Source organism: Patiria miniata, unplaced genomic scaffold (genome assembly GCF_015706575.1).
Source record: "Patiria miniata isolate m_02_andy unplaced genomic scaffold, ASM1570657v1 HiC_scaffold_22, whole genome shotgun sequence".
Lineage (NCBI taxonomy): Eukaryota > Metazoa > Echinodermata > Asteroidea > Valvatida > Asterinidae > Patiria > Patiria miniata.
The window spans coordinates 480,572-505,683 of NW_024037061.1; the positions used below are offsets into that span (position 1 = coordinate 480,572).

Below are 25,112 nucleotides of genomic sequence, written 5' to 3' on the forward strand. Positions count from 1 at the left end.
AAAATAATAATGACTAGAAAACTAATTTCATGAACAACTTTTAGATGAAAAACATACTGAAATTGCTCAATCCGGCCGTTCAAAGAATATCACCATTTAAACGCAATGACCCTAAAACCCGTTTCATCCCCCCCCCCCCGAAAAAAAATTATTGTGTGTTCTGACTGTTCTAACTGTTTCAGGAACAACAAAGACAGTTGTGATTCTTGAAATCGCATTTTTGGACGAAAGATTTTTAGGGTCATCGCCTAAATGGTGATACTTTGAATGGATTGAGCAATTTCAGTATTTTTTCATCAAAATGTAGTTTATGAAATTGGCTTGCCAGTCATCATTATCTTTGGTGCTGCATATTTTTTTTATAAATATGAAATGCCATGTATTTTGGGGGTTTGGGTTTCGCTTTTTTGACTCACCCTGAATAACCACTTGCTTGCAATCGACAATTTTTCCTGCACGCTACTCGTAGCACAGAGAGAATCGCAAGACACGAATGGACCTTGTACCTACCTTTCTGTTGGCATCAACCTTCATAGTCACGTCCGTTCACGCCCCAAAAATTGTCTTGAACCATGCATACCCTGCGCACTATAGAACTACTAGAGAAAAAGCCACTTCAACAATAAATATGACACAAATGTAGGCCTATTCTGCAATTTTATTTCACACTATCTGACCTGCAAAAAAAATTGCCAGATGTCTTCGTATGGAAGCCATTATCCCACAATGCACCCAAATCGACTGCTCCCAGAATTTAATTAAACCGTCATCCTTTTTTTCCCCCGCAGTCGTCATGGTAACAATCAGTGAGGATGAAGCCAACCGTTCCTATTGTATTGATGGTTAAGCAACCTCCGAGCAACAGGGAGCACGTGTTTGCTCTCTGCTGTTTTATGATGCTGTAGCTCAGTTCAACACATGGGTATTCAGAGAGAAAACCCCATTCTGTTGATGCATTGTTGGGTGAAAATCATTGGCACAATTATTAGTTTTGGTAGTCAGCATAATTGTGTTTATACAGGGTGAGTCAAAAAAGCAGAACCCAACCCAACAAATACATTTCATTTCCTCTAAAAAATAGCTAGTGAAATTGGCTTTCCATTCATTGCTACTATGTTTGGTGCTACATATTTTTTTTAAATATGAAATATATTTTTGGGTTTGGGTTCCTGTTTTTTTACTCGCCCTGTAGCTTATAGTACAACGCGTGGGAGATCGGAGGGAAAACCCCATTCATGATGCATTGTTTGGTGAACTTCATCGGCACAATAAGTAGGTAAGTTATTGTGCCGATGAAGGAGTATTTGTGGTTCTCACAAAAGAGATGGTTCCACATGGTATTACCGCAAACCTCTCACTTACAGAATAATTGTGTTATACAGAGCGGATAAAAAAACGCCGAGATATTATTGCTAATTGGAACAGAAGTAGGGCACATGTGAATCGAAGGGAGATATCCTCCGTTAGGGTTGAATCTCCTCTTTAAAATGACACCCTGATCATGTCGTAACATTCACGGTTGACTGAGCAGTGACCAATATTATGAAAGGGTATATTTAGAGACTTGCGCCACTTTTCATGGTGAAATCTCTTTTTCCCCACCTGCCTTGATTGGAAACCATAGCGTTTCACTCGCTGACAATTGACACAACAAAAACCACAATTGAAAAGTGGTACAATTCTCTAATAGACCCTTTCATAAAATTGGTAACTGCTCAGTCAGCCGTGGAATGTAATGACACGACCAGGGTGTCATTTCAAAGAGATTCAACCTTAACAAAAGATATCTCCCTTTGATTCACATGTGCCCTATTTTCTGCTCCAATGAGCAGTAATATCTCGGTTTCGTGTTTTTTTTAACCACCCTGTACACAGCTACCTTCAATACTTATCTTTTGAATATTTCATTTCTTGGTTATCATATTTTTGCTTTGTGGTCGTGTTATACTGTCTAGCTACTTTTCACGCCAGCTAAATACAGGAATAAACAAAGTTTATATTTTTTCTCTTAGCGCCAGTTTTTTCACTGGTTACAAACTGTGAAAATCATTTTCGAGTAGGTTTTTTTCTTAAATTAATCCGATTAGCAAACAGTGATTACATTTTTTGTCAACATTTAAATAATAAATAAATGAAATTGATGCACAAGCAATATAGTTACTAAATGAGTGACAAGTTTTAAGATATAAGTTACAGAACTTGGTTTATTCTCCTTTCTTGAAAAAACTGTAAATAACCACACTGATAACATTTTAACATTTAAATAGTACGTTTGCTATAAAGATATTAATGTAATTCCGTTGAGAATATTGAAAAGTGAACAAAAAAGTAAATTGTCATGAAAATAACCACAAATGGTTATTTTCATGACAATAAATTTACAGGTGACTGATTTCCCTTAGTAATATCCATGTACATGTATTACATTAAAAAATGGGAAATGGTTTACACAAAAACACACGCAAACAACAATCCTTATCAGAAACAAATTGAAAGAAAAAACTTATTAAAAACTTGATAACACATTAGTTATACATTCACCCAACAATCACTGATAAATAGATTGCTGGTACAAGGAATATTGACTGTGACGACCATGTCCTATCTTACCAATAGACTTGCATTAGTCCTTCTTGAAAGAGTTTATCTTAAATTTCACAAAAAGGATTTTCATGGGCATCGCGAGGGAGGGGCAAGGGGGCAGCTTAAAAAACCTGGAAACGCCAAAAAAACAAAAAGAGAAGGGAAAAAAAAGACAAAAAAAAGAGAGAGTGTAGTCATAATTATTTGCTATTAATTTAATGCACTACAAAAATGGGCGTCCGCAGGCATGTCAATGGGGGATGGGCAAATGTCCGCACACCCACCCTCGAAAAAATGATAAATTGAGAAAATGCTAAAGAAAGAGCAATGATGTTGGGGAAAAAATGTGCTTTGCCCCCCCCCCAAAAAAAAAAATCCTGGCGACGCCCATGAGGATTTTCAAATTCAGAGGTATGCAGTGACTTCTAATACTGTGCTGGTAAGTACAAGTTTTTTATAAATTAACTCAAGGATCGTGAGTACAGTGAGCACGCATCCCAGAAGTAGTTATCAGTAGTGCACATCTTATTCCAGTTTCACATCTACTTGACCCTCTTGGCTCCTTTATCAAAGTCTTCTTTAGTTAGCCGATATCCCCAGTGCTGGAGGGTCTGTCTGACTACGGGAGAGACGGCAAAATTGTCGTAAGCACAACCGCTGCGCACACACTTGGCGATGAGGTTATTCCGCCATCGGCCTTTGAGGCCGGCGCATCGCGACCAACGCCCGATCTGTCGGTCGTCATCTTCAGTGCGTCTCCCAAGGTAGAACCTAAGACAACACAAACCAGAAGATTTATTAGGGGTGGATCAGCAATTGTTTTGTTCATTGGGAGGTTGTGTATTGTTTAACAGTACAAGGGAAAATTGCAGGTGCATATCATTATAGTAAATTAGATAAAATACTGAGGGGTAGGAATCCCATGTTTACATGTATAAATGATTGGTAAAAGTAGGCCATTAAGCGCCCTCTACTGTTTGTGAGCATAACCATAATTAGGCTCTGGTTTCAAATCAAGACAAAGAAGTTAAGGCCTAAAAACGAGTGGTCAATGAAAATGTCACTGAAACATACCTTCATTTCCATTGGAACCTACCTGTAGTTCCATTAGAACCTACCTGCAACACTATTGGCACCTACCTGCAGTTCCATTGGCACCTATCTGCAGTACCATTTGAACCTACCTGCAGTGCCATTGTTACCTACCTGCAGTACCATTGTAACCTACCTGCGGTACCACTGGTACCTACCTGCAGTACCATTGGCACCCACCTGCAGTGCAATTTATACCTTCAGTACCATTGGAACTAATTTGTGGTGCCATTGGAACGTACCTGCAGATCCACTGGAACCTACCTGCAGTTCCGTTGGAACCTACCTGCATTACGATTGGCACCTATCTGCAGTGCCATTGGAATACCATTGGCACCCATCTGCAGTGGGCACTTTATACCTACAATACCATTGAAACCTATTTGCAGTGCTATAGGAACCTGCCTGCAGTACCATTGGCACCTACCTGCAATACCATTGGCACCTACCCACAGCACCATTGGAACCTACCCACAGTATCATTGGAACCTACCCGCAGTACCATTGGAACCTATTTGCATTTGCAGTACCATTGAAACCTATTTGCAGTACCATTGGAACCTACCTGCAGTACCATTGGAACCAGCCATAAGGATCTTGTTTATGCATCCAGCCGCTGCTTTCCCACATCTCCAAACTTCCTCCGCACTTCACCTTGTAGGTGTTTGCCTCAGTGTCATAAGTAGAAGAGGAGACCTACAAAGACAAAGAGCTTTCAACATTTAATTTTCTCACCATTAAAACTGGATGTTTGGCCTTGTGGCTCTAATATTTGAGACTTTGGACAGGCATCTTGCAGACATTAATGACACATCACGACTGAATCCGCTAGGACTCCCCCTAAAAGTGCTTAATATTCCTGACCTGTTTCCCGATGTTGAGACCTTCAAGCCAGTCCTTTGGAAGTTCTTTCCAAACTCCAGAATGCCTTTCACCTTTTCACAAAAATACAAACCATAATCATCAGTTAAATATAAAGTCATAAACTAGTTTGGCCCCCAGTCATGTTTTTAGTATTTTCTAGAGTTAAATAAATAAATACATTAATTAATTAATTAATTGTAATGCTTGTATAGCGCTTGTATCAACAATCTCAAAGCGCTTCATAGGTACCCATGCATGCTCCTGGGTGGAGAGAGGCAATTGTAGTTAAGTGTCTTACCCAAGGGCACAAACACCATGTTCTTGGCAGGGTTCTAACCCACGCACCATCCTACATGAGTCAAACGCCGTAACCACTGGACCATGGCATTCTACTAACAATTAGCACCAAAACAATTAGCACCTAAAATACAAATTAGCACCTAATCTACTGTTTTTGATATTCGAGTTATTATAGGGGTAAAATAACTTCGGAATGTGTGCGACTGACAAAGAATTATAATGACAACATGTATTTGTTATTCACCTGTAACGCCTGACTTGATTGGCCGGAAATACGTCCCACCAAAGCTGCCAGCTTGTAGCACATCAGCTGGTGTCATATTGGGATGGATATCGGGACAGTCGGCAAAGACGAGGTCTCCTTTCTTATTGCGTTTGGGTAGAGAGGCCGTATAGCCCTCTCTCTTACGAATCTCTTCTTCAAAAACACTTGCACCTTGTGAAAAAAGTCCCAACTTTGAAATTAGTCATGTTTTGTTGGCCAACATGTATAAATACAGAACTTCCAAATATCAACAATCATCTTAGAAGAAATTTCAGTCAAGGTCTTGGACTGAGTCTTAGGTATTGGAATATTTAACTTAGACCAGTTGATTGATACTTTTACATTTGTTTTCTTAGTGGATCCAGAAAATACAAACCTCCAGATTTGGTCGGCTTTGTTGTTTTTACTTCCTTCACATCACTTTCTTCAATTGTTTTCTTTGTCCTTTTAACTTTACTCTGCGATGCATTCACTGGGGATGTGCTCGATGCTGTCTTTCTCTTGACCCCTTTCTTTGCATTGGTTTCTCCAGCTGCTGCAGCAGGTACTTTTCTTGGTTTGCCCATGCTGCTGATAAATCTTTGAAGGAAATCTGTTTAATCCGCAAATATAAGAAAGTTGATTTCTGTCCAAATGCCAACTACAGTTGGGCTGGTCCAACTGCAACATTATGGATGGTCCCATCCAAACTAACGGTACCAGTTCTTAGTAAAACGTCATACACGCATGCGCACCATGCGCCCACTGGATAAACACTCGAGTTAGTTTCTGGTTCCAATCATGGTTACAATGCTACTTAATCAAATCAGTGGGCGTGGTTTAAACTGAACTGATGTCACTAAGGAACTGGATAGTTGGGACTGATGCTATAGAAAGTGCTGCCTTTTTCAGATGTCTAATTTTCGTGAAATTTCATGTTGAAATTTTGATACGCAAACGTGTGCAAACAAATCTGGACGTTTCACGAAAAATCTGAAAAAGGCAGCACTTTCTGCTTAGCGTATAAAGAGGGTGAGTATGCTTCTATTTCAAATGCACTAAACTACAAACTAGACCTCAGCCATGTCAGCCTAAATGTGAAAATCAAAATTTGACAAAATTCGACATGTTTTTGTACAAACTAGACCTCAGCCATGTCAGCCTAAATGTGAAAATCAAAATTTGACAAAATTCGACATGTTTTTGTACATGGTGGAAGTGTGGCCTTTATTTACGGAGGTAGTCCAGTAAATTAGCCACATTTATGGGGCTACCCTCTGAAATTAAAAAGCAAACCAAAAAAAGGAGGGGGAAAAAAAGGAAAAAGTAAACGGGAAAAAAAAGGAAATTTCTTGCCACACAGTGCAACTGCAAACTAATTCATTTAGGCCCATAAATGTGGCCTATTAACTGGACTACCTCCGTAAACTAGTCCAGTAAATAGGCCACATTATATTTATGGGGCTAATTTAGGCCTACCCAGCTATAGCTACTACTCATTGTTGCCGTAGCTTACGTGATCGTGACACGTCAGTGCAGTGTGCACATTTTGTCATGGAGCCATTTATTACCTCAACTTTAGGATAAAGTGTGGGCTCACCCCCAACAATGCCACCCAAAGCCAACTTCTCACAAACAAACTGTAGCATTCTAAAAACATGTATGTTAAAAATTCAACCAAATTACCTCTGATTATCTTTATCTTCACCGAAGAATAGATCATTGATCGTCTGCAACAACAAAATAAGAATTGTTACCTAACTTTAACTTTACCGCGCTCAAACTACAGAGGGCGCTATATTATCGAGACGTGGAATTATTTTTGGCAGCAGTGGAGTCAAGATGGCGGCGCAGTTCGAGTACGACGAATCTGGTGGCACATCCCTGTACTTTCTGGTCTCTTTCTATGCTCTGGTTCTCTTCCCAGTCACTTACTATTTATGGCCTTCAAAACCAAAGAAAGGTGACTAAATAGTGTGCTTTACTTTTAAAAATAATAGGCCAGTGGCCAGTTTTTAGTTTTACATTGTTTGTAAATTACTCCAGCTGTCCATATGTTTTTCGCAGTGGCTATCGTTACGGCAGCCGTAATGCAATTGGAAAAAGTTCCAAACCTGGACATCACTTGACATCGTGATTGCGTAATGAAGGGATGGGGTGGGGGGGGGGGGGGGCCTCACGTGACCCTGACAGAAAATCTGTAACTTAAAAGGCATGGGGAGGTCAGACTCGGCGCATTTATGACAAATTTCTCTTTTTTTCAGTGAAAAGAACACAATTTTGGACAGAGTTTTAAAAACTGATAAACATGATAAAGCAAAGGGGACATTGAGCTGTGCAAAAGTTATTAAAATAATACCCAACATGCAACACACCAAGCTTCGAAAAAGTTGGAAAAGGGAAAATCAATTGCGAAAAAGTATTTTCTCGTGACCGCGCATGTAGCTTTGCCTTTCTTCAATTTAAAAAAAGCTGTGTTCTGTACTTTTTACCAAAAAAAATCTTAATTTTTCCTATTTCTATTTCCTTTGTTAAGATGACCCACAGAAGTTGAAGAAGCAGTGTCAGTGCGATCCGTGTGAAATCAAGAGAGCAATACTGCAAGCTCAAAAGCCTACTCAGAGACTGCGTCATGCTTTCAAGTATGTCGAAACTCCGGTAGATTCTTCATGTATTCAAGTTATTGGTCTGTACATTTGAACACTGGCATGACTGGCCAAAGCTTGACTTTTTGTAACAAGCTTGGCATGCATTCAGCATAACACAAACGTTTGTGAAAACAAGCTCCAAATTGCACAAGCTGCGGGCCAACAAAACTGTGTTCACCCTATTTTGACCTTTGACCCCATAGCTGTAGGTCAGCAGATGAAGAGGTCACCATGGACATTTTTTAATTATGATCGATCAGGGTGCAGACCAGTAAATCGGTCCGAAATTGCCTGCGCCGGCCAAATCACGATTTGCATGCCCTTAAAATCTTCGGTATTTGGGCATGCTTTGGGCCATGAACTTGAGGGTTTGTAAAAAATATGGGTGGAAGCCGTGCACAGGACTGGGAGCTTGCAGTTCTGTGTAATTTTGATGTAATTTGGACCCTAAAAGCGCTCTATTTTGCAATGGAGTGTAGGCATCGTTTTTCAAAATGGCGATGGGCTTCAGGACTATTTTCAGGGGTGATCATCTTCAGATGGAAATTTCCCCTAAAAGTCATCAGTTGACCCCCCGAAAATTGAAAAGAAAATGAAAGATGATGAAATAAGCTTTAATTTGATGTGCGTCTCGAACACCTTGGAGAGTTGTGAGTATTTTTCCCGAATTTTTGAAGTGGGAGCATTTACCATTGGGGTCTATGGAAGTTTATTTACTGGTCTGCTACCATCAAGGCCAACATGATGACAGTGCTATTTTTGTGATTTGAGCTTGTTTGAAATTTGACCTATTTTTGACCTTTGACCCCCATAAGGCCATAACTGTAGGTCAGACGAAGAGGTTAACATGGCACCAGGTGCCATGATTTTACAGAATGCTTAAGAATGTCATTCACTTAGTCCAGTAAGGTACATTGTATTTCATAATAATTTGGTAGTTTTTTATGTTTGAAAATGTTGTGTATTCCCTTTAATAAGAGAAATAAACAACCCCAAAAAAATGATCTGTTTAAATTTCATTCCAAACAGGTGGCTATTTCTGTTCGGTGCTTGGGCTCTGTTCATATACCTGGCCATCCAGGCATCTCAGGTGGAGCGAGATCACATCGAGTATGATCCCTACGACATTCTGGAACTGGATAGGGTAAGTGCTATCACCGCAAACCAGCATCGTCATATCGAAGTGCCAGGGACAATGGATTTTGCTTCAGAAGAAAAGGAACATAATTGGGCGTTTTTCTTGTGACGTAATACTACCCAGTAGATGCCCGTCCATTGTACACGGACATTGTGTTACTCTTGCTAAAGCTAGTACTCTTGGAGGAAGTGAGGCGAGAAGGGTAAAGTGGCTTGCACGAGGACACAACGCCTTGCAAGCAGCTGGCTCCAAATCCCTAACTCTTTGATAGTGACTTGCATAATAACCACATTCCCCTTCAGTAGATGTTGAACTCTCGTAAATATTATGTGAACCATTGCTATTTCGTTTCATTGTCAAGTCATTTTCCTTAAAAGTGTGTTTTTTTTGTCCTAATTGCTGTAACTTCATTCAGGGCGCATCACAAGCAGAGATAAAGAGGAAATACCGTCTTCTCACCAAGACCAAACATCCCGATAAAGGCGGGGACCCTGTGGAGTTCATTAGGATAGCCAAAGCCTATGCTGCGTAAGTTGCCTTACCCCCCCCCCCCCATCTTGACTCCGCCCCCTCTCAATCATGCAAGTCTCACATTGCACCTTAGAATAATGAGGCCTATAAGTGACAAAGTCTCATCATAAAATCTGTTAGTTTGGTTGAAAATCCATGTCAAATTTTCCATCAACCGTAGCGCAGGATTTGAAAGCTCTCATCTTAACCGAATATTTGTATTACCAAAGGTTGAATTATAAAGCAACTGTTACTGTTCCCTCAAAGAATTGTGCATGCTTTGGTCGAGACTGGCAAAATATGCTTGTCTAAACTGGAATCTCGTTTCTACCTGAGCACGTACTAACGAGGGTCGACCGCATATGCCACAAAATATGTAGATGTATACCATTAAAACGGAAGCAAACTTACAACGCGACATCAATGTTGAGCTCTCCGCGTTTCCTCATTGTAACCTTCATGTACGCCCTGGAGTAGGACATTATGAGCCCGAAAAGTTAAGCGACTTTATTTACTGGTGAGCACTAGGATTAATTAGATTATTTTTAACTGAAATTTCTTGTTTTTGACAGATTAACTAACGATGAATCGAGAGAGAACTGGGAGAAATTTGGCAATCCTGATGGCCCAACAGGTGGGTATGGGCACTGGCACAACTAGAATTTAAGTTTCTAAAGTCAAAAAGATTCCACATTTTATTTAAACATTCAAAATACTTTTAAAGTTTGAAGGTTTGCATGGTAGAGTCTAGTCTGAGTATCACCCGAAAACCAAGTCTCCTGTATAACGTCTGAGATATCAAAGCATGCAGATTTATGCGATCCCGCGCCTCAGCTAATCCGAGTTGACTTTACTAAAACGTGACGTCATTTCAAATCCAAATCAGAGCTAAAACTGTGATTGGTCAATTCGAATCCAGTGTTTTGTTATGCAACAACAGCTGCGCGCGTACGTGTCGCGTAACATAATAGCACGTGACCAAAGCCTTTGTTGCGGTGTCTAGCGGGGTTGTTTTTACCCATGTCTAGAAGCGACAAAGGTGAATGACATAGAACGCGCCCGCTGATTGGTCAAAATCTAGAGGTCAAGATGTGGTTGTCTTGCCTAATTAATCAGAGAATCTGTTCAAATGTTTATTACGTAGACTAGGTAGAATCAGCAGTAACAGCAAATTTGTGGTTGTACCTTTGTGACAAAAAAAAAATCTAGTTTGGTTCTGAAAAGAACTGACGATACGCTCTGTACTTCAGCAGCTTGTGTGTATACAAAGTTTGCTTACAGAAGGTAAACACCTTCACCTTGCACTTTAATTCGTAAAAGACATGATGAAACTTTGAAAAAAATGATGAAATTTCACATATCTGAGCTATAGTTGAAATTAAAGTTGCAGCTGCTGTTTTGGACAATCACTTTCTCAGTTTTGAATTTGTAATTAACATTTATGACTTGTACTTCAGATTAATTGTACCTAGTTAACTAATTCCAAAAACCCTCCATCCAGCGTTATTTACTGACTTTCCAGTTAAATTTTTTTTTTAATGTTGTTGTTTTTTGTTTTTGTATTTTACAGCTACAAGTTTTGGCATTGCCTTGCCTGCATGGATTGTGGATCAGAACAATTCAATTCTGGTAACCTTTTTTTAAAATCGGAATTAATGTGAATTATTATTTTAACATGTTCATAATTTCATTGCCTTTCTTAACCAATTTGTGCCGGGATTATTTTTGCCGAAAATTTCAATTTCAAAAGCAAAATATCGCAACCAACTTTTGATATACAGCCAAACGCCACAAATACTGATTCACAAGAGTATTTCAAAAGCATTTGTAGGATATTTCTTACCGCAACCTCAGAAACAGTGAAAAAGGGATTTCAAGAAAGTGGCAAATGATAGAGTACATTGTTTGCATTGCATATCTGCAGTATTTTCAACAAGTGTAATAGGAGAGTTCATGTGCATACTTGATGTGTACTGTATTTCCACCAATTTCCAATCTTTTAATTGTCTTTTTTGTGTCTTTTATGGACAGGTTCTAGGGATATATGGATTGGCGTTCATGGTCATTCTACCTATTGCTGTGGTTGGTATTAATATTTTTAATCAATTACAAATAAATTTACAAATGTGCAAAAATTTTACCAAACAAAACACAAATTTGTCGACAAAAAATTGAGTCAGTTATACAGGTAAAAATCCGGTCCGAGACTTGGAAAAAATGCCAAGGCTTGCACCCAGCCTAGAAACCTAAACTCCTCGAAAACAATGATATAAAAATAAAACTGATATTGATTGGACAACATTTGGTTAATGATGCTGTGTCTCATCCATTGAGCCGATTGTCAAATGGCCTTTTGTAATTTGTGCAGGGCACATGGTGGTATCGTTCCATCCGTTACAGCGCAGTGGAAGTTCTTCTTGATACGTCTCAACTTTTCCTTCACTTCATCTACAAGACGCCCTGCCTAAATCTCAAACGTAAGCTGCCACTCATCTATAGACATGTAACACATTACATTAAAGGGAATGTACACCATTTGCTTTTGCTGCAATTTTCAGAAATAAATGGATTTGGATGCTTAGTATGTTATAGCAAATATTGTTAAAGTGACTTGCTTCACGTTTTGGCTTGAAGATCATGGAAAAACCAAGAAAACCAATCGTGTTCTTGTAGTATGGTTCCCTGGCCCTACTTAAGATGAAACAGAGCAATTTATGGACTTTGGGGAATTGTGAGGTCAGAGAATCAGTGTGGCAAAAGAAACCTAACATCTGTGTTTCTGGTTGTAGGCGCTTTGATGATTCTGTCTGGATCCTTTGAGTTTGAGGAGAAGCACAACAATGAGATAGTTCTCCGTCCCAGCGACAACGAAGAACTGCCGCCAGTGAGTACTCATTGCCAACGTATTCTTGGGAGATTTCTAGAGCAATTATTTGTCTATCAATCAATTTTGTCAGCTTAAAGTGTAATTTGTGATCCATGGACAGAACTTTAAAATGGTGGTTGTGTTCAAAATTCGGTAACTTAAAAAGTACATGAGTGATTTGAATGATTCTTATACTAAATGAAAGCTTATGAATTGGGCTTTCATATTCAAGAATTTTGAAAGTACTACATGCAGAACTTCACTACAACAATAATCCCGACATTTGGGTTTCATTTTTTTTTGACTCAATTTTACAATTATTTTTCAATCAATCTTGTCAGCTAAAGTTTTAATTGACTAAATAATAATTCGTCGACCCTACACTGATACCGTGTTCAGATCAGTCTATAGGAAATTCAGCGCAGTGAATAGGTTTTCCTAGGTACCAGCGCTTCCTAAGTTTTTGCTATTATTATTATTAAATTCAAGTTTTCATTCACATGTCTATCTGGCTCTTGTCTTGTAGTTGATGCGAGAGTTTGACAGCGAGTACGGCAAGAAGAGCAAGGAGAAGCCCTTCGTCTATCCTTACAGTCGTAAGGCTCGTATCTTACTCTACGCTCATCTGGCCAGGACCGACCTGCCTCCTGACACTCTGGAAGTTGGTAAGTATCCGCTCCGTTCACAAGTACCCCCTCACTGGCAAAGAAAGTACAGTTGGGGGTGACCGACCGACGCCATCTTGCCTGACTGCAATTCATTTGTCACGGAGCGCGGCCACTGCGTGTGCATAGTACAAATCCCCTGGTGTACATGCGTCACACACAAGGAACAGTGCGCGTCAACCAGCGAAATGTCCCACCCATGGGACGTCGTTGCTAGGTAAAAGGGCGCCCTCTTTCGTTGCCGCACGGAGCCCATGGAGGACAGGTAGAGCTGTGCATCGGAGCTGGGTACCCGACTGCTGATGTTTGGAACCAATTTCAGATTGAGGGATCGAGCACCCATAACCAACTTTACAATGTACTAGGGCTGCATCTGAATTAGCCGTCTAGAGCTAGGTGTAGATTGAAAATACGTGTTCAACACGTCCTGTTGCAAGGCTGCTGAACTCTTCTTAATTTAACATCAGTCTGAAAGTCATCTTATCTCAGTAGTGCGTGCGTTAATTTGTATATCGTCTGGACATCATTGTCATTAAGGACGAGTGTCGGCCTAGACTTAAAGATTTGAGAAAGAAACAGCTGTTGAAACAGATTTTTGATACGTGAGTAGTTTTAATAAAAATAGCGTTGTTTAATTTAATTCTACGTCAACACCTAGTTGACTTTTTAAAATAGAGTGCTAAACGGGGAGCAAGAATGATTCTGTTGTATCCTGTGTAGAACAACCTTGCTTGTGAATTGTATTGAGTAGAATACTATTGCTGGCAAAGGTTTGTGTCCTATGCACGCGCGCGTGCGGGAAGTTGGTTTTGCATTTTTCTTTTCAATGACTGTTTCGTCAAGCAATTAAAATAAACATGAAACAGCCATCCAATTGGTAGTTTTGATGCGTCTTGCTTAAGATGGGTTTAGTGAAATGGGTCTTAGGATGCGTCTTAGCTGAGATCCATCTTAGAGCGGGGACTCGTCTTAAGTCCTAAGATGAGTCGCAAGATAAAACGACTTTCATGAAATTGGCCCCTGCTAAACGTGTTGAGTTTGTTTTTTTGATGACAGATAAGAGATACATCATCAATAAGTGTCCGCAGTTGATTCAAGAGATGGTCAACACAGCCTCTCAGCTGGTCACCTGGAAAAACTACGGCAGAGGTAAGGAAAGATAAATTGACTGGAGCGGGGTTTGAACCTGGGACCTCCGGATTAGCATTCCGGTGCACTACCAACTGAGCCATCCAGGTCGATATTGGCGGTCTCCCATTATTTCAATGTCTTTGATCAAGGCGCCTAGTCAGAAGCCATAAACTGCGTGGGTGCTGACTCAGTGGGCAAAAGTGCTTATGCAAAACTTGAAGGGTTGTGACAGCAGAAGACTTGGAAGATTAAGACTGAGATCTCACTTGATTTTCAATAAAGAAATATCTTCTTTTTGTCTCACCAGGAAATGTTTGTTGCTTTTTTAAATTATTTGTATGTTAAAAGAAGGCGAAAATATTAATTACTTAATTTTTTGTTCCAGTGGCTAAGGAGCCTCGTCTGGAGTCCATAGAGTTTCTCATGCGTCAGAGTCCGATGATTGTCCAGGCATGCTGGGACAAGGCGCCGTTGCTACAACTGCCACATTTCACCGAGGATACCCTGCGGAAAAAGGTACAACATCCTCAAATGTTGGACTCTTTCAAATAATCTCTTAGCCTGCTGATGTTTTATTGAAAGGAATTAAGCACTAAAGGTAGGATTTGAATAATAAACTTTTAAAATTTATTTGTCCTTTAAATACATGTTTTGCCTGTAGTACAGATGGTTAAAAGAGGTAAAAAGGCATTTCACTTATCTGGAGAGAAAATAATGCGTTTTGTAGAAATGCTTAAAAAAAAACTTGATCGATTTTTACTGAAGTAAATAAAGTCTTAATTAGTCAAAAATTTAAGGAGTAACAGTGCATTAGACTTTGAATGACAATAAAATTAAAAAAAACACTCCGTATCCGCTGGTTAAAACCAGTTTAAAAGCCATCGTTGGAAAAGTTGTCAGATAGCATCCTTAAACAACTATTTTGTTCCTTTTTTAGCGCCACATTAAAACTCTCGGCCAGTTCGTCAAAATGAAGGACGTGGATCGAAGGTAGGACACTAATTCGGAGAACTTTCAACTTTATTGTTATACAGTGAGTTCCCCTCCCCTCCCCCCCCCCTTTTTTTATGCACAGAAAAAAATTCAATCATTGAAAATTTGCCCTTTAATGGAACCACCCTTAACCAGTTGATGAGTTTACACGCAAAGGTTTTGCAGTATTTGGAATGGATGACAGATAAACATGCGGGGAGCGAGGCTGGAAATATCTGTCAGCGACCCGCTCGCAGCGAGCGAGGCCGGAAATATGAGTGTGCTGCCCGAGGGTGATGGCTTCAACCCGCCTGCTTGAGGTCGAGTGAAAAGTAATCCCGCGCCTCATTCCGTTCTTGTCAAAATGATATCGGCGTGAACTGGTTAATGAGTCTTACTTGCTTTTCAATGACTCAATGATTCAATGATTTTTAATTCCTTGTGCACAAACTGTTAAAAAAAGAAATCTCCATTGCTATAAAGAAGCCACTTTTAAAAGAAGATACCTTATATTTAAACTCAGGGCCTGGTGGATTACGACAGTAAAACACAGTGATCGTCTTATTCTTTGAAATTATGTTGCATCTTTTGACAGGAACATACTGCGTCATCTTCATGAGAAGCAATACCAAGACATCATGAACGTCTTGAAGTCACTGCCCAGACTGGATGCTGATGTGGAACTAGAAGGTACATCGGCATTTCTTCACGATCATCCTTATAATTTATTTCTTTTTTACAAGAGACATCAGTATGATTTTTTTTAATCTCAGTTGTTTAAGTTGGAAAAGTATTAGATGGTGTTCCCGTATTATCAGAATTTTTGGTAACTTGAGAAATGTAATAGACTTTTTAAATCTTTGTTATTGGATTTACGGTATTTGCCTTGGTATTTTTGTTTTGGGTGTGTTTTGGGGATGGATGGGTTGTGCACCTTTAAACCTGTTGCAGTGGCCATGTTGAAAAACTGAACTGCTGTTTTTTGGCGATGTTTTATTGGAAGTAATTTGATTGGCTATTTTGTAGTTCTTGCCGATGATGACAAGAAGACGATTACAGCAGGATCTCTGGTGACAGCCACAGTCACGTTGAGGAGAGGAACCTTCCAGGTATGTGGTCAACTTCAACTTCTCAACCCCCCCCCCCCTTCTCACCCCCACTTTTGAACTCTTCTTTTGATGTGATGATCTCACCGGGTATGCGTTTTCACATTGCCATTGCGAATTCTCAAAAAAAATTGGGACGTTTTCTCAATTTGTAAATTCATCCAAGTTGGCTGCTTGATATTTTTTTTTGCAAACCGCCAAAAAAAGCAAGATAACTTTTTTCAAACTTCGTTACTAAACCATTTGATTTGTAATGAAGAAAATACTTTCCTTTTATTTTGAACATAAACTTTTACCTCTGTGCCCACTGTCGTTTATCATGCATCATGATTCCATTTTGTCTCAGGTATCGGAGCAAGAGGTCAATGGTGCCATTGAGGCGGTAGAGGAGGTCGAAGAGACACACGAAGAAGAGAAAGTAAGTTTTCCAGGGAGGTTTATTTTTCAAAACATCTGCTCATCACTGTAGTATTTGTTTTCGTCTCAGTAACTGACCTCTAGACAAAAACGTAATGCTGTTTGTGCATACTAAATACTCTATACATTTTGCACCCCGAAATTCCATTGCATGGTAATTAAAGGGAATATACAACATTTGCAAACATCGAAAAACAAAACTACCAAGTTTTTGCGAAATACCTTAATAGGATGTTGGTAAATGACAGTCTAAAGCATCCTGTAAAATTATGGCACCTGGTATACTGTCATTTTCAAGAAAAGTGGTATTTTTGTATCAATTTCCAACGCTGATCGGCCGATCAGCGTTGGAAACAACTGGCTTTTTTTCAAATACCGGCCCCAATTGACCATTGCACTTGTTTGCAATCGATTACAAACCTATGAACGGGTACGAGCCAGCTAGACTGGTTCCCTGACCTTACAATTCCCCAATGTATGTAAACTGCTCTGTTTCTTCTTATATGGAGTCAGGGAACCAGACTACAGGAAAATGATCGTTTTTCTTGGTTTTTATAGCATTTTCAAACCCAAAACCTTCAAAAAGTCAGTGCATCTATATTTGCTTCATATTTCCAACCCCCCAATTCCATCCATTTCTGAAAATTACAGCAAAAGCAAATGATGTATATTCCCTTTAAACCATAACAGCAAATTTCCGAGGTATAGTAGTGTTAGTTTCATATCCTACTTTTTAACCAGTTCGCGTCGGAGGCCGTGTTAACATGATCTGGCTGTTTTTGTACACAGGCACAGCTGACGGGTTAAAATGTCAAGCGTGCCTCGACTGGCCTGCAGTGACGTTTTAACACGCCAATCCCTCTTGCCTTTTGTACACACAAAGTTCGTGAAGTCTGTGGAGGCGGACTGTGTGTTGATCTTGAATTGGCCGCTGTGCACGGCCTATTGTTCAACAATTTACGCTCCGTTGCACACCCCAGAGTGTTGAAAAATATGAGGTTTCGGCAAGAAATATTCGTTCAAATACTGTTGAAATGACTCTTGCGAATCAGTATTTGTGGCGTTTGGCTGTATACCAGAAGTTGCCTACTGTATTTTCCCTTTTTTTGGAAAATTTTCGGCAAAAACAGTCCCGGCGCAAACTGGTTAACAATTTTTCAAACTATCGTTTCCTGGATTTTTCTGTGAAAGGTACACCTTAACACACATGTCAAATAAACAACATTGAAGTTGATCAGGAAAACGTAAGGACGTTTTACGTGTTTGGTTTTTCATCAGACTGATTCCCCGCTTCCACACAAACCCAAGACCCACGTCTGGGAAAAACACCGGAAGAAGAAAGGAAAAGGAGGAGGGGGCGGGCCCAAGCACAAGCCCAACAAGAAGGCGGCGACCAAGAAGGCAGCCCCAGCCACAGCAGCAACGGGCAAAGCAGCAGAGGACTCACCCCAGCACAACGGCAAGGGGGCTGCTAATCACGTTAGTAACAACACCAAAGGGGTGAGCTTGAAGTCTGTCAAGAATCGCTGTGCATCATAAATACAAGAATGTACACAATGCCCATTTTTGTTTTCTTTTTTAATTTCTGAGACGTTCTAGCCATTGCGACAGAGCTGTGCAGAGGTCCAAATGGGGTTTGCGGATATAAGGAAGAAGAATACAATGTTCCTTACAATACTGTTTGTTGCACTTCAATCAGACTTTCCTTTGACAACTGTTTTGGGGGGAGAGAGTTGCATGATGAAGGTCACTATTATTTTGCATTGTGAATTCGCAAGACGGCCTCAGCTTATTGGGCATTCGCACTTGTTTTTTAAACAAAAAAATAAAATTTGAAATCCTGCTATTTTCTTGTTTTTTTTTTTTTCTTTTAATATCCAGGCAATCCAGGACATTGCAGTGAGCAAAGATTCTGGGGACAGTGGGAGCGAATCAGACAACGAGCAAGAAGACAACAGCAAAAACTCTGGCAGGTTAGTCCAACCTATCGAGGATCCTCTTCTAAATTTTCCTAGTGGTTCAAAAGTTTTCGGCTTAATCGGGTTGTTTCTGAGTTGCCGTGCGTTCAGCAGTCACATCTGGCATTCTAAGGTTGACGCACTCACCACGAATTGACAAATTGAGAATTTACGCACCATAGAAATAAAGCAGGGGAGGGGTTGGGGGCTGGTCACCATCTGACTAAAGGGGGCGCTGTTCAAAACGGATGGTCGTGGACACTAGCGGACAATAGGGGGCATTCTTTGTTGTGATGTATAAGGACCATAGTTAACCATAGTTTGACTAACTCTGAATGAACACACTAGTCGACATTAGTTAGACTAGCCTAGTCTATTCAGGACCAGCCTACCGCAGCAGGTTGCGCCATGATTTATAGCTGGTTATCAATAGCCATTTGTCATAGCACAGTGCAGAGGGAACCAACTATCCAAAAAATTTGGCGGAAAAACAGAAACTGTGAGTGTTGAATTTCATTTTCATTGCAAAGTTCCTGCATGTTGTCACCATTGTACAATAATAACGGCGATTATGTATTAGGTGTCTTAAACAACACAACTATTATTTATGTAAATTAACAGAAACATCAAGTGTTGGAAAAGTGTTTAGCCGATTAACTTGCGATGTTCAGCATCATTTCTCATAGTCACTGACAATAGTTAGATAGAATCTTTGCACTTCAACTTCAGTGCCCATGCGTTAGGTACATCATGAACCAACCAGCTGACAAGACAACGATTATCTCAACAACAACGAATAACGAGGGGGCGTGATAACCGATTTGCCTTCAAATAACTGACAGACTTTATTTTTCCTGTCTGGGTGTGTCCAAACAGTGAGGATAACCTGAGTAGTGATGGAGGTGAACAAGAAGAAGAGGAATGGGAGAGGTTACAGTCCGGCATCACTCGCAAAGAGAAGGTCCTCGAAGGAACCTCAAAGGTGTCTCATGAGGTTCATGCTCCATACTTTCCCGAGGTAAGATTAAGAGAAGTGTCTTGAGGATACGAGGTTCATGATAAGACCTCAAAGGTGTGTCATGAGGTTCATGCTCCATACTTTCCCGAGGTAAGATTAAGAGAAATGTCTTGAGGATATGAGGTTCAATGTAAGACCTCAAATGTGTTATGAGGTTCATGCTCCATACTGTCCCGAGGTAAGATTAAGAAAAGTGTCTTGAGGATATGAGGTTCATGATAAGACCTCAAAGGTGTGTCATGAGGTTCATGCTCCTTACTTCCCTGAAGGAAGATTAAGAGAAGTGTCTTGAGGATACGAGGTTCATAATAAGACCTCAAAGGTGTGTCATGAGGTTCATGCTCCTTACTTCCCTGAAGGAAGATTAAGAGAAGTGTCTTGAGGATCCGAGGTTCATGATAAGACCTCAAAGGTGTGTCATGAGGTTCATGCTCCTTACTTCCCTGAGGGACGATTTAGAGAAGCGTCTTGAGGATACAAGGTTCATGATAAGACCTCAAAGGTGTGTCATGAGGTTCATGCTCCTTACTTCCCTGAAGGAAGATTTAGAAAAGCGTCTTGAGGATATGAGGTTCAATGTAAGACCTCAAATGTGTTATGAGGTTCATGCTCCATACTTTCCCGAGGTAAGATTAAGATAAATGTCTTGAGGATACAAGGTTCATGATATGACCTCAAAGGTGTGTCATGAGGTTCATGCTCCTTACTTCCCTAAAGGAAGATTTAGAGAAGCGTCTTGAGGATATGAGGTTCAACGTAAGACCTCAAAGGTGTCTCATGAGGTTCATGCTCCATACTTTCTGAGGTAAGATTAAGAAAAATGTCTTGAGGATATGAGGTTCATGATAAGACCTCAAAGGTGTCTCATGAGGTTCATGCTTCAAACTTTCCCAAGGTAAGATTAAGAGTAGTGTCTTGAGAATATGATGTTCAAGATAAGACCTCAAAGGTGTGTCATGAGGTCCATGCTCTTAACTTCCCTGAGGGAAGATTTGGAGTTGTGTCTTAAGAATATCAGGTTTAAGATAAGACTTCAAAGGTGTGTCACGAGGTTCATGATCCTTACTTCCCTGAGGAAAGATTAACAAAAGTGTCTTGAGGATATGAGGTTTAAGATAAGACCTCAAAGGTGTGTCATGAGGTTCATGCTCCTTACTTCTCTGAGGTAAGATTTAGAGCTGTGTCTTGAGAAGATGAGGTTCAAGATAAAAGCTCAAAGGTGTGTCATGAGATTCATGCTCCTTACTTCCCTGAGGTAAGATTTAGAGTTGTGTCTTGAGAATATGAGGTTCAAGATGAATTCCTCAAAGGTGTGTCATGAGGTTCATATACCTGATGTTCCTCAGGTAAGATTTGATTGCAGTGTCTTGAAGATATGAGGTTCCAGGAAATACCTTGAGGGGCCTCTGAGGTCCAAACTTGTCCGTTCTCTGAGGCAACATCTAGAATTGAATCCTGAGAATTCTGGGTTTTTTTTGGATGTCCTGCAGGTCAAGCAGGAATGGTGGTGGATCTATCTTGCTGATAGGAAGACGCATCGCATCGTCACACTGCCTCAGATGGTCTATGATCTGGTAGACGAGAAAGATGTAAGAAAACTAGCAGTGTAGTTAAACATAAGCTTATGGCATAATTAGAGAAAAACAATTTGTATTTAAAAACTTTTGTCCTGAAACCGTGTTGTAGTCTTTTTTAAATGCTTATTCGCCCTGAACAAGGCTTAAAGCCACTCCAGGTACAGGGCTACAAGAAAAATGAAAAGAAGATTAAGTACTCAGGAAAACTGAAGGTACGAACGAACATTCCTCTTGAAACAGGACAGATCATAGGTTGGAGGGAAACAAGCACCAGGCAAGGAATTCCAACGAGATGCAGCATGTGGGAAAAACTATTTGAACATCCTTATAGATTGACAGAAGCTGTCGTATGGGCTCCATGCACAAGTACCAACGGCCAGAAAAGCAGAGTTGGGGAGACCTAGACTGGTTCCCGGTCCATCCACTGGGTATTTTTTGAATGATCCAAAGTTATTGGGGTCAGGGATTAGTCTGGCAGACCATTAAACGCATCCGCGCGCCGCCGACACCTGACGCACGCGAAACTGCTGTGGCTAATAGCTTTGGCACATTCAGGAAGTCGTGCGTACTTCGCGCGCGAACCACTAGAGTACAGTACGCACACGCTGTGTGTACCGTCCACGAGGCTCTCAAAAGTGGTATAAAAGCGCCCTCTTTTGTTGGCGCACGGAGCCCATGATATTTGATTCCTTCTTCTGGATTTGTCTGTTGTGATTTGCACAGGTGGAGTTGAAGTTCCCGGCACCTCATAAAGGTCTGTATCAGTACCAACTATGTGTCCGCTCTGACTCCTATCTGGACGTAGATTACATCAAAACGATTAAGGTACGTCTCAAGTCTTTCCTTTATAACGCCTTCCTTGTGAAATGCATTTTTCAAATGAACCATACACCCCGACTAGGTGAACTATAACAATTGAAAAGATGAACTGGAGATTGACTGGAGTGGGGCTTGAACCTGTGACCTCCGGATAACCATTCCGGTGCTCCACCAACTGAGCGCCCCTTGAACAAAGATATTGACTAATTGGGGAACTGCCAACATAGGGCTGGATAGCTCAGTTGGTAGAGTACCGGAACGGTTATCCGGATGTCACAGGTTCAAACCCCGCTCCAGTCAATTTCTTTGTTCAACTTTTCAAAAATTGTTATAATTCACCTAGTCAGTTTCCCTGTGTGGTTCATTTGGAAATTTGTAACAAAAACATTGTATCCTCTTCGAGTGATCCCTGTTTGCTATTTCCAAGGTCTGCATCGTGACTTGGGGCGGGATCCCTGGCTGTATTGCATACTGGTTTACGGCTTCTGACTAACGCCCCTTGAACAAAGAAATTTGCATTAGCATAAAAAGCCAAAAGACACAGAAATGTTCTTGAAGATGGCAAAATGAAAACACGATTGTTATCGCCAGTTAAAATGGTACAATCTTATCCCACCAATATGCATTATCACTTTACATATTTATATGAGGAAATTAGAAAGGAAAGGAGTATTTTTGAGAAGGTGTGGAAGTTATAATTACGATGACCGTGAAAACACATAATGCATGTTGGAAATAACAACACCAACTACACGATATAAATCCATTACTAGCCAATTGCGAAATCGAATCAGGATTGGAAATGAGGTTGGAAATAAAGTAAGCACTGGGGACGAGGTTCGAACAGGAGGACTTGTGATGGACTGAACTACATCCCTGCCTCTTGGAATTCTCCCAACAGGTGGACGTCAAAGAAGCCAAGAAGATGGAGGAGACGCACCCCCAGTGGGACATCTCAGATGATGAAGAGAAGGAGGAAGGCGACAGTGACGTCTCAGATTACACCACCGATGATGAGGGTAGCGATGAGGAATAGATCCTAGAATCCATCCAGTATAGGGAGGGGGTCGGTCAGGAGCTCTTGAGAATCCATGCTGTATAGGGAGGGGAGTGATGGAGAATAGACCCTTGAATCCATGCAGTATAGGGAGGGGTTAGTGAGGAGCCCAGGAGAATCCATGCAGCAAAGGGAGACAATTGAATGGAGCACTAAGGTATCCACGCAGCTGTGCTGTACTCGTATTTGAGTACATTTTTTTGGTACTCGTACTTGTACTTGACCAATCACCGTTTGCGAGTTAGCCACGCCCCTTAGACAACCCTATGGAGTTTTTGTACACTATGTTTGGTTCGTCTGAGATTTTGCACGTTCGGCGTCCATGTTGTATATCATGTAATTGGACAATATTTCACAAGCTGCGTTGATGCGATTCTAACGTGATTCTACCGTGATAGGTCAATGGTACTCGTGCTCACGACAAAGTACGCGTACTCATACTGTGCTCTTGGTAAAGTACTCGTACTTGTACTCATGAAAATGTACTCGACTACAACACTGCTATGTAGGAAAGGGAGATGCCAGTAAAGGGCGCTGGAGAATCCATACAGTAAAGGGAGATACTAGGACAGAGCATGGGAGAATCCATGTAGCACAGGGAGGAGTAGAGGTGGAGCAAAAGTCGCGTCTTTATCTTTTCTCTGATTATCATGCATCCTTAATAATTTAAAGTTCTAATTCTTTTTAGGGTATGAATTATTTGTATATGTTAGATTTAGCTGTAGTTGGATAGTTACTCGAGCGATTGGAATAATTACGTTTTGACCTGGGGTGAACCAAACGAATGGTCAGTCTGGTGGCAGTACTTTTTGTTGTTTTACCGGTTGTAGGGGGTCTGCTCTTATGTCCGACGCCTCATAGGTCCGACACCTCAAAGGTTCGAAATTTCGGACTTATGAGGCGTCGGACTTCTGAAGCGTCGGACTTACGAGGCATACAATTTATTTATTCCACCTCAAAGGTCGGGCGCCGCATTAGTCTGACGCCTCATAGCTCCGACACCTCATAAGTCAGTAACAGCATTTGTCCATTGTCGAACTTATGAGGCGTCGGACCTATGAGGGGTAATTTATGCCTCATAAGTCCGACGCCTCATAATCGGACTTATGAGGCATCGGACCTATGAGGCATCAGACTTATGATACGGCCCCGGTTGTAGGTCAACCGTGCGTCGGGAAATCGTCTAGAGTAAAAAAAAAAGGCAGGTTCGGATGAGGCCTGACGGTGAAAAATTCTGGAGGGAAATTGGATTTTATTTTTTGAATATAGGAACATATCTAACATTTTGTGGGGAAAAAATTACAAATTGGAAAATGTTGGAAAAATTGAATTGTATTTTTAGAAATGTTGCTCTTTAACCAGTTGGCGCTGGGATTATTTTGTCTTGACGGGACCCAGTTGCGGGATATTTTTCACAAACCTCGATACCAGATGGGTTCAGGCCGTCATCTGCGGGTAGCCCAAAACCTTTTTGTGTATACAGGTCATCCGAGATGAACTGGTTAGCAATGACTATAAAGTCTTGCCGATCTGCGCCTGTTGTGCACTGTAGGGCTTACTGTGATGTTTTTATCGCAACAAGGAATTTCATCAATATTCTTGATTTTTTTGGTATGAATATAGAGTATGAACTAAACGCCAATGGAATATTAAATGCACTCTATCTGCTTTTCATGAGCTGTCCATAGACTTCTCCGTTCAACCAAAATTAACCATCATCTGCCTCGAGATTTTCATAGTGAAGGCAAAAACAAAACAAATTGGCATTTGTACATATTAACAGATTGACAAGTACAAGTTATGTAAAGAAACAAAATCTTATTTCTTGGGAATTAACAGTTGCTTCAAATATTAATAACATTCGTGTTTATTAACTTCCAATTTCTGCAAGGAAAGATAATTTAATGATTTATGTCCATTATTTTGTGACTACTTTTGGTCAGTTTAAAATTAACGATTATTTAGGGCTGATGTTCCCAACTGAGCTGATGATCACTTTGTCGATTGTATTTTGTTTTTCTTCAATATCAGAGAGTTCCTGTCATTGTACTTGTAACTGCAAGTTTATTTTCAATGTTTTGTGTCATAAATGGACAGTTTTAAGCAGATATGATAATAAAATACTTGGGCAATGACGTATAAATTCA

The 25,112-nt window shown here is 40.5% G+C and overlaps 2 protein-coding genes across 2 annotated transcripts; one reads left to right on the forward strand and one right to left on the reverse strand.

Annotated features, from left to right (window-relative positions):
- Positions 1–2,157: 2,157 nt before the first annotated feature.
- On the reverse strand, positions 2,158–6,880 carry LOC119730251. The gene is made up of 6 exons (XM_038203058.1): positions 6,770–6,880; positions 5,481–5,696; positions 5,084–5,275; positions 4,540–4,610; positions 4,241–4,371; positions 2,158–3,354 (listed from the first exon to the last, which is right to left on the reverse strand). Exons 1-6 carry the CDS (start codon positions 6,804–6,806, stop codon positions 3,126–3,128), a joined length of 876 nt encoding a protein of 291 aa, XP_038058986.1. The 5' UTR covers positions 6,807–6,880; the 3' UTR covers positions 2,158–3,125.
- On the forward strand, positions 6,881–25,112 carry LOC119730250 (translocation protein SEC63 homolog). The gene is made up of 22 exons (XM_038203057.1): positions 6,881–7,046; positions 7,620–7,725; positions 8,761–8,875; positions 9,285–9,397; positions 9,952–10,013; positions 10,950–11,008; positions 11,411–11,461; positions 11,748–11,856; positions 12,169–12,263; positions 12,772–12,910; positions 13,967–14,059; positions 14,427–14,557; positions 14,979–15,031; positions 15,609–15,703; positions 16,040–16,122; positions 16,466–16,537; positions 17,815–18,036; positions 18,418–18,509; positions 19,371–19,512; positions 21,003–21,101; positions 21,813–21,914; positions 22,810–25,112. Exons 1-22 carry the CDS (start codon positions 6,926–6,928, stop codon positions 22,942–22,944), a joined length of 2,289 nt encoding a protein of 762 aa, XP_038058985.1. The 5' UTR covers positions 6,881–6,925; the 3' UTR covers positions 22,945–25,112.

Coding starts and splice junctions, on each gene's coding strand:
- LOC119730251 (XM_038203058.1), bottom strand. CDS start 6,806: ATGATCTATTCTTCGGTGAAGATAAAGATAATCAGAG. Junction 5,276..5,480: donor AAAGCCGACCAAATCTGGAG/GTTTGTATTTTC, acceptor TTTTTTCACAAG/GTGCAAGTGTTTTTGAAGAA. Junction 4,372..4,539: donor GTCTCAACATCGGGAAACAG/GTCAGGAATATT, acceptor TTGTCTTTGTAG/GTCTCCTCTTCTACTTATGA.
- LOC119730250 (XM_038203057.1), top strand. CDS start 6,926: ATGGCGGCGCAGTTCGAGTACGACGAATCTGGTGGCACATCCCTGTAC. Junction 7,726..8,760: donor AGACTGCGTCATGCTTTCAA/GTATGTCGAAAC, acceptor CATTCCAAACAG/GTGGCTATTTCTGTTCGGTG. Junction 15,704..16,039: donor TGCTGATGTGGAACTAGAAG/GTACATCGGCAT, acceptor GCTATTTTGTAG/TTCTTGCCGATGATGACAAG.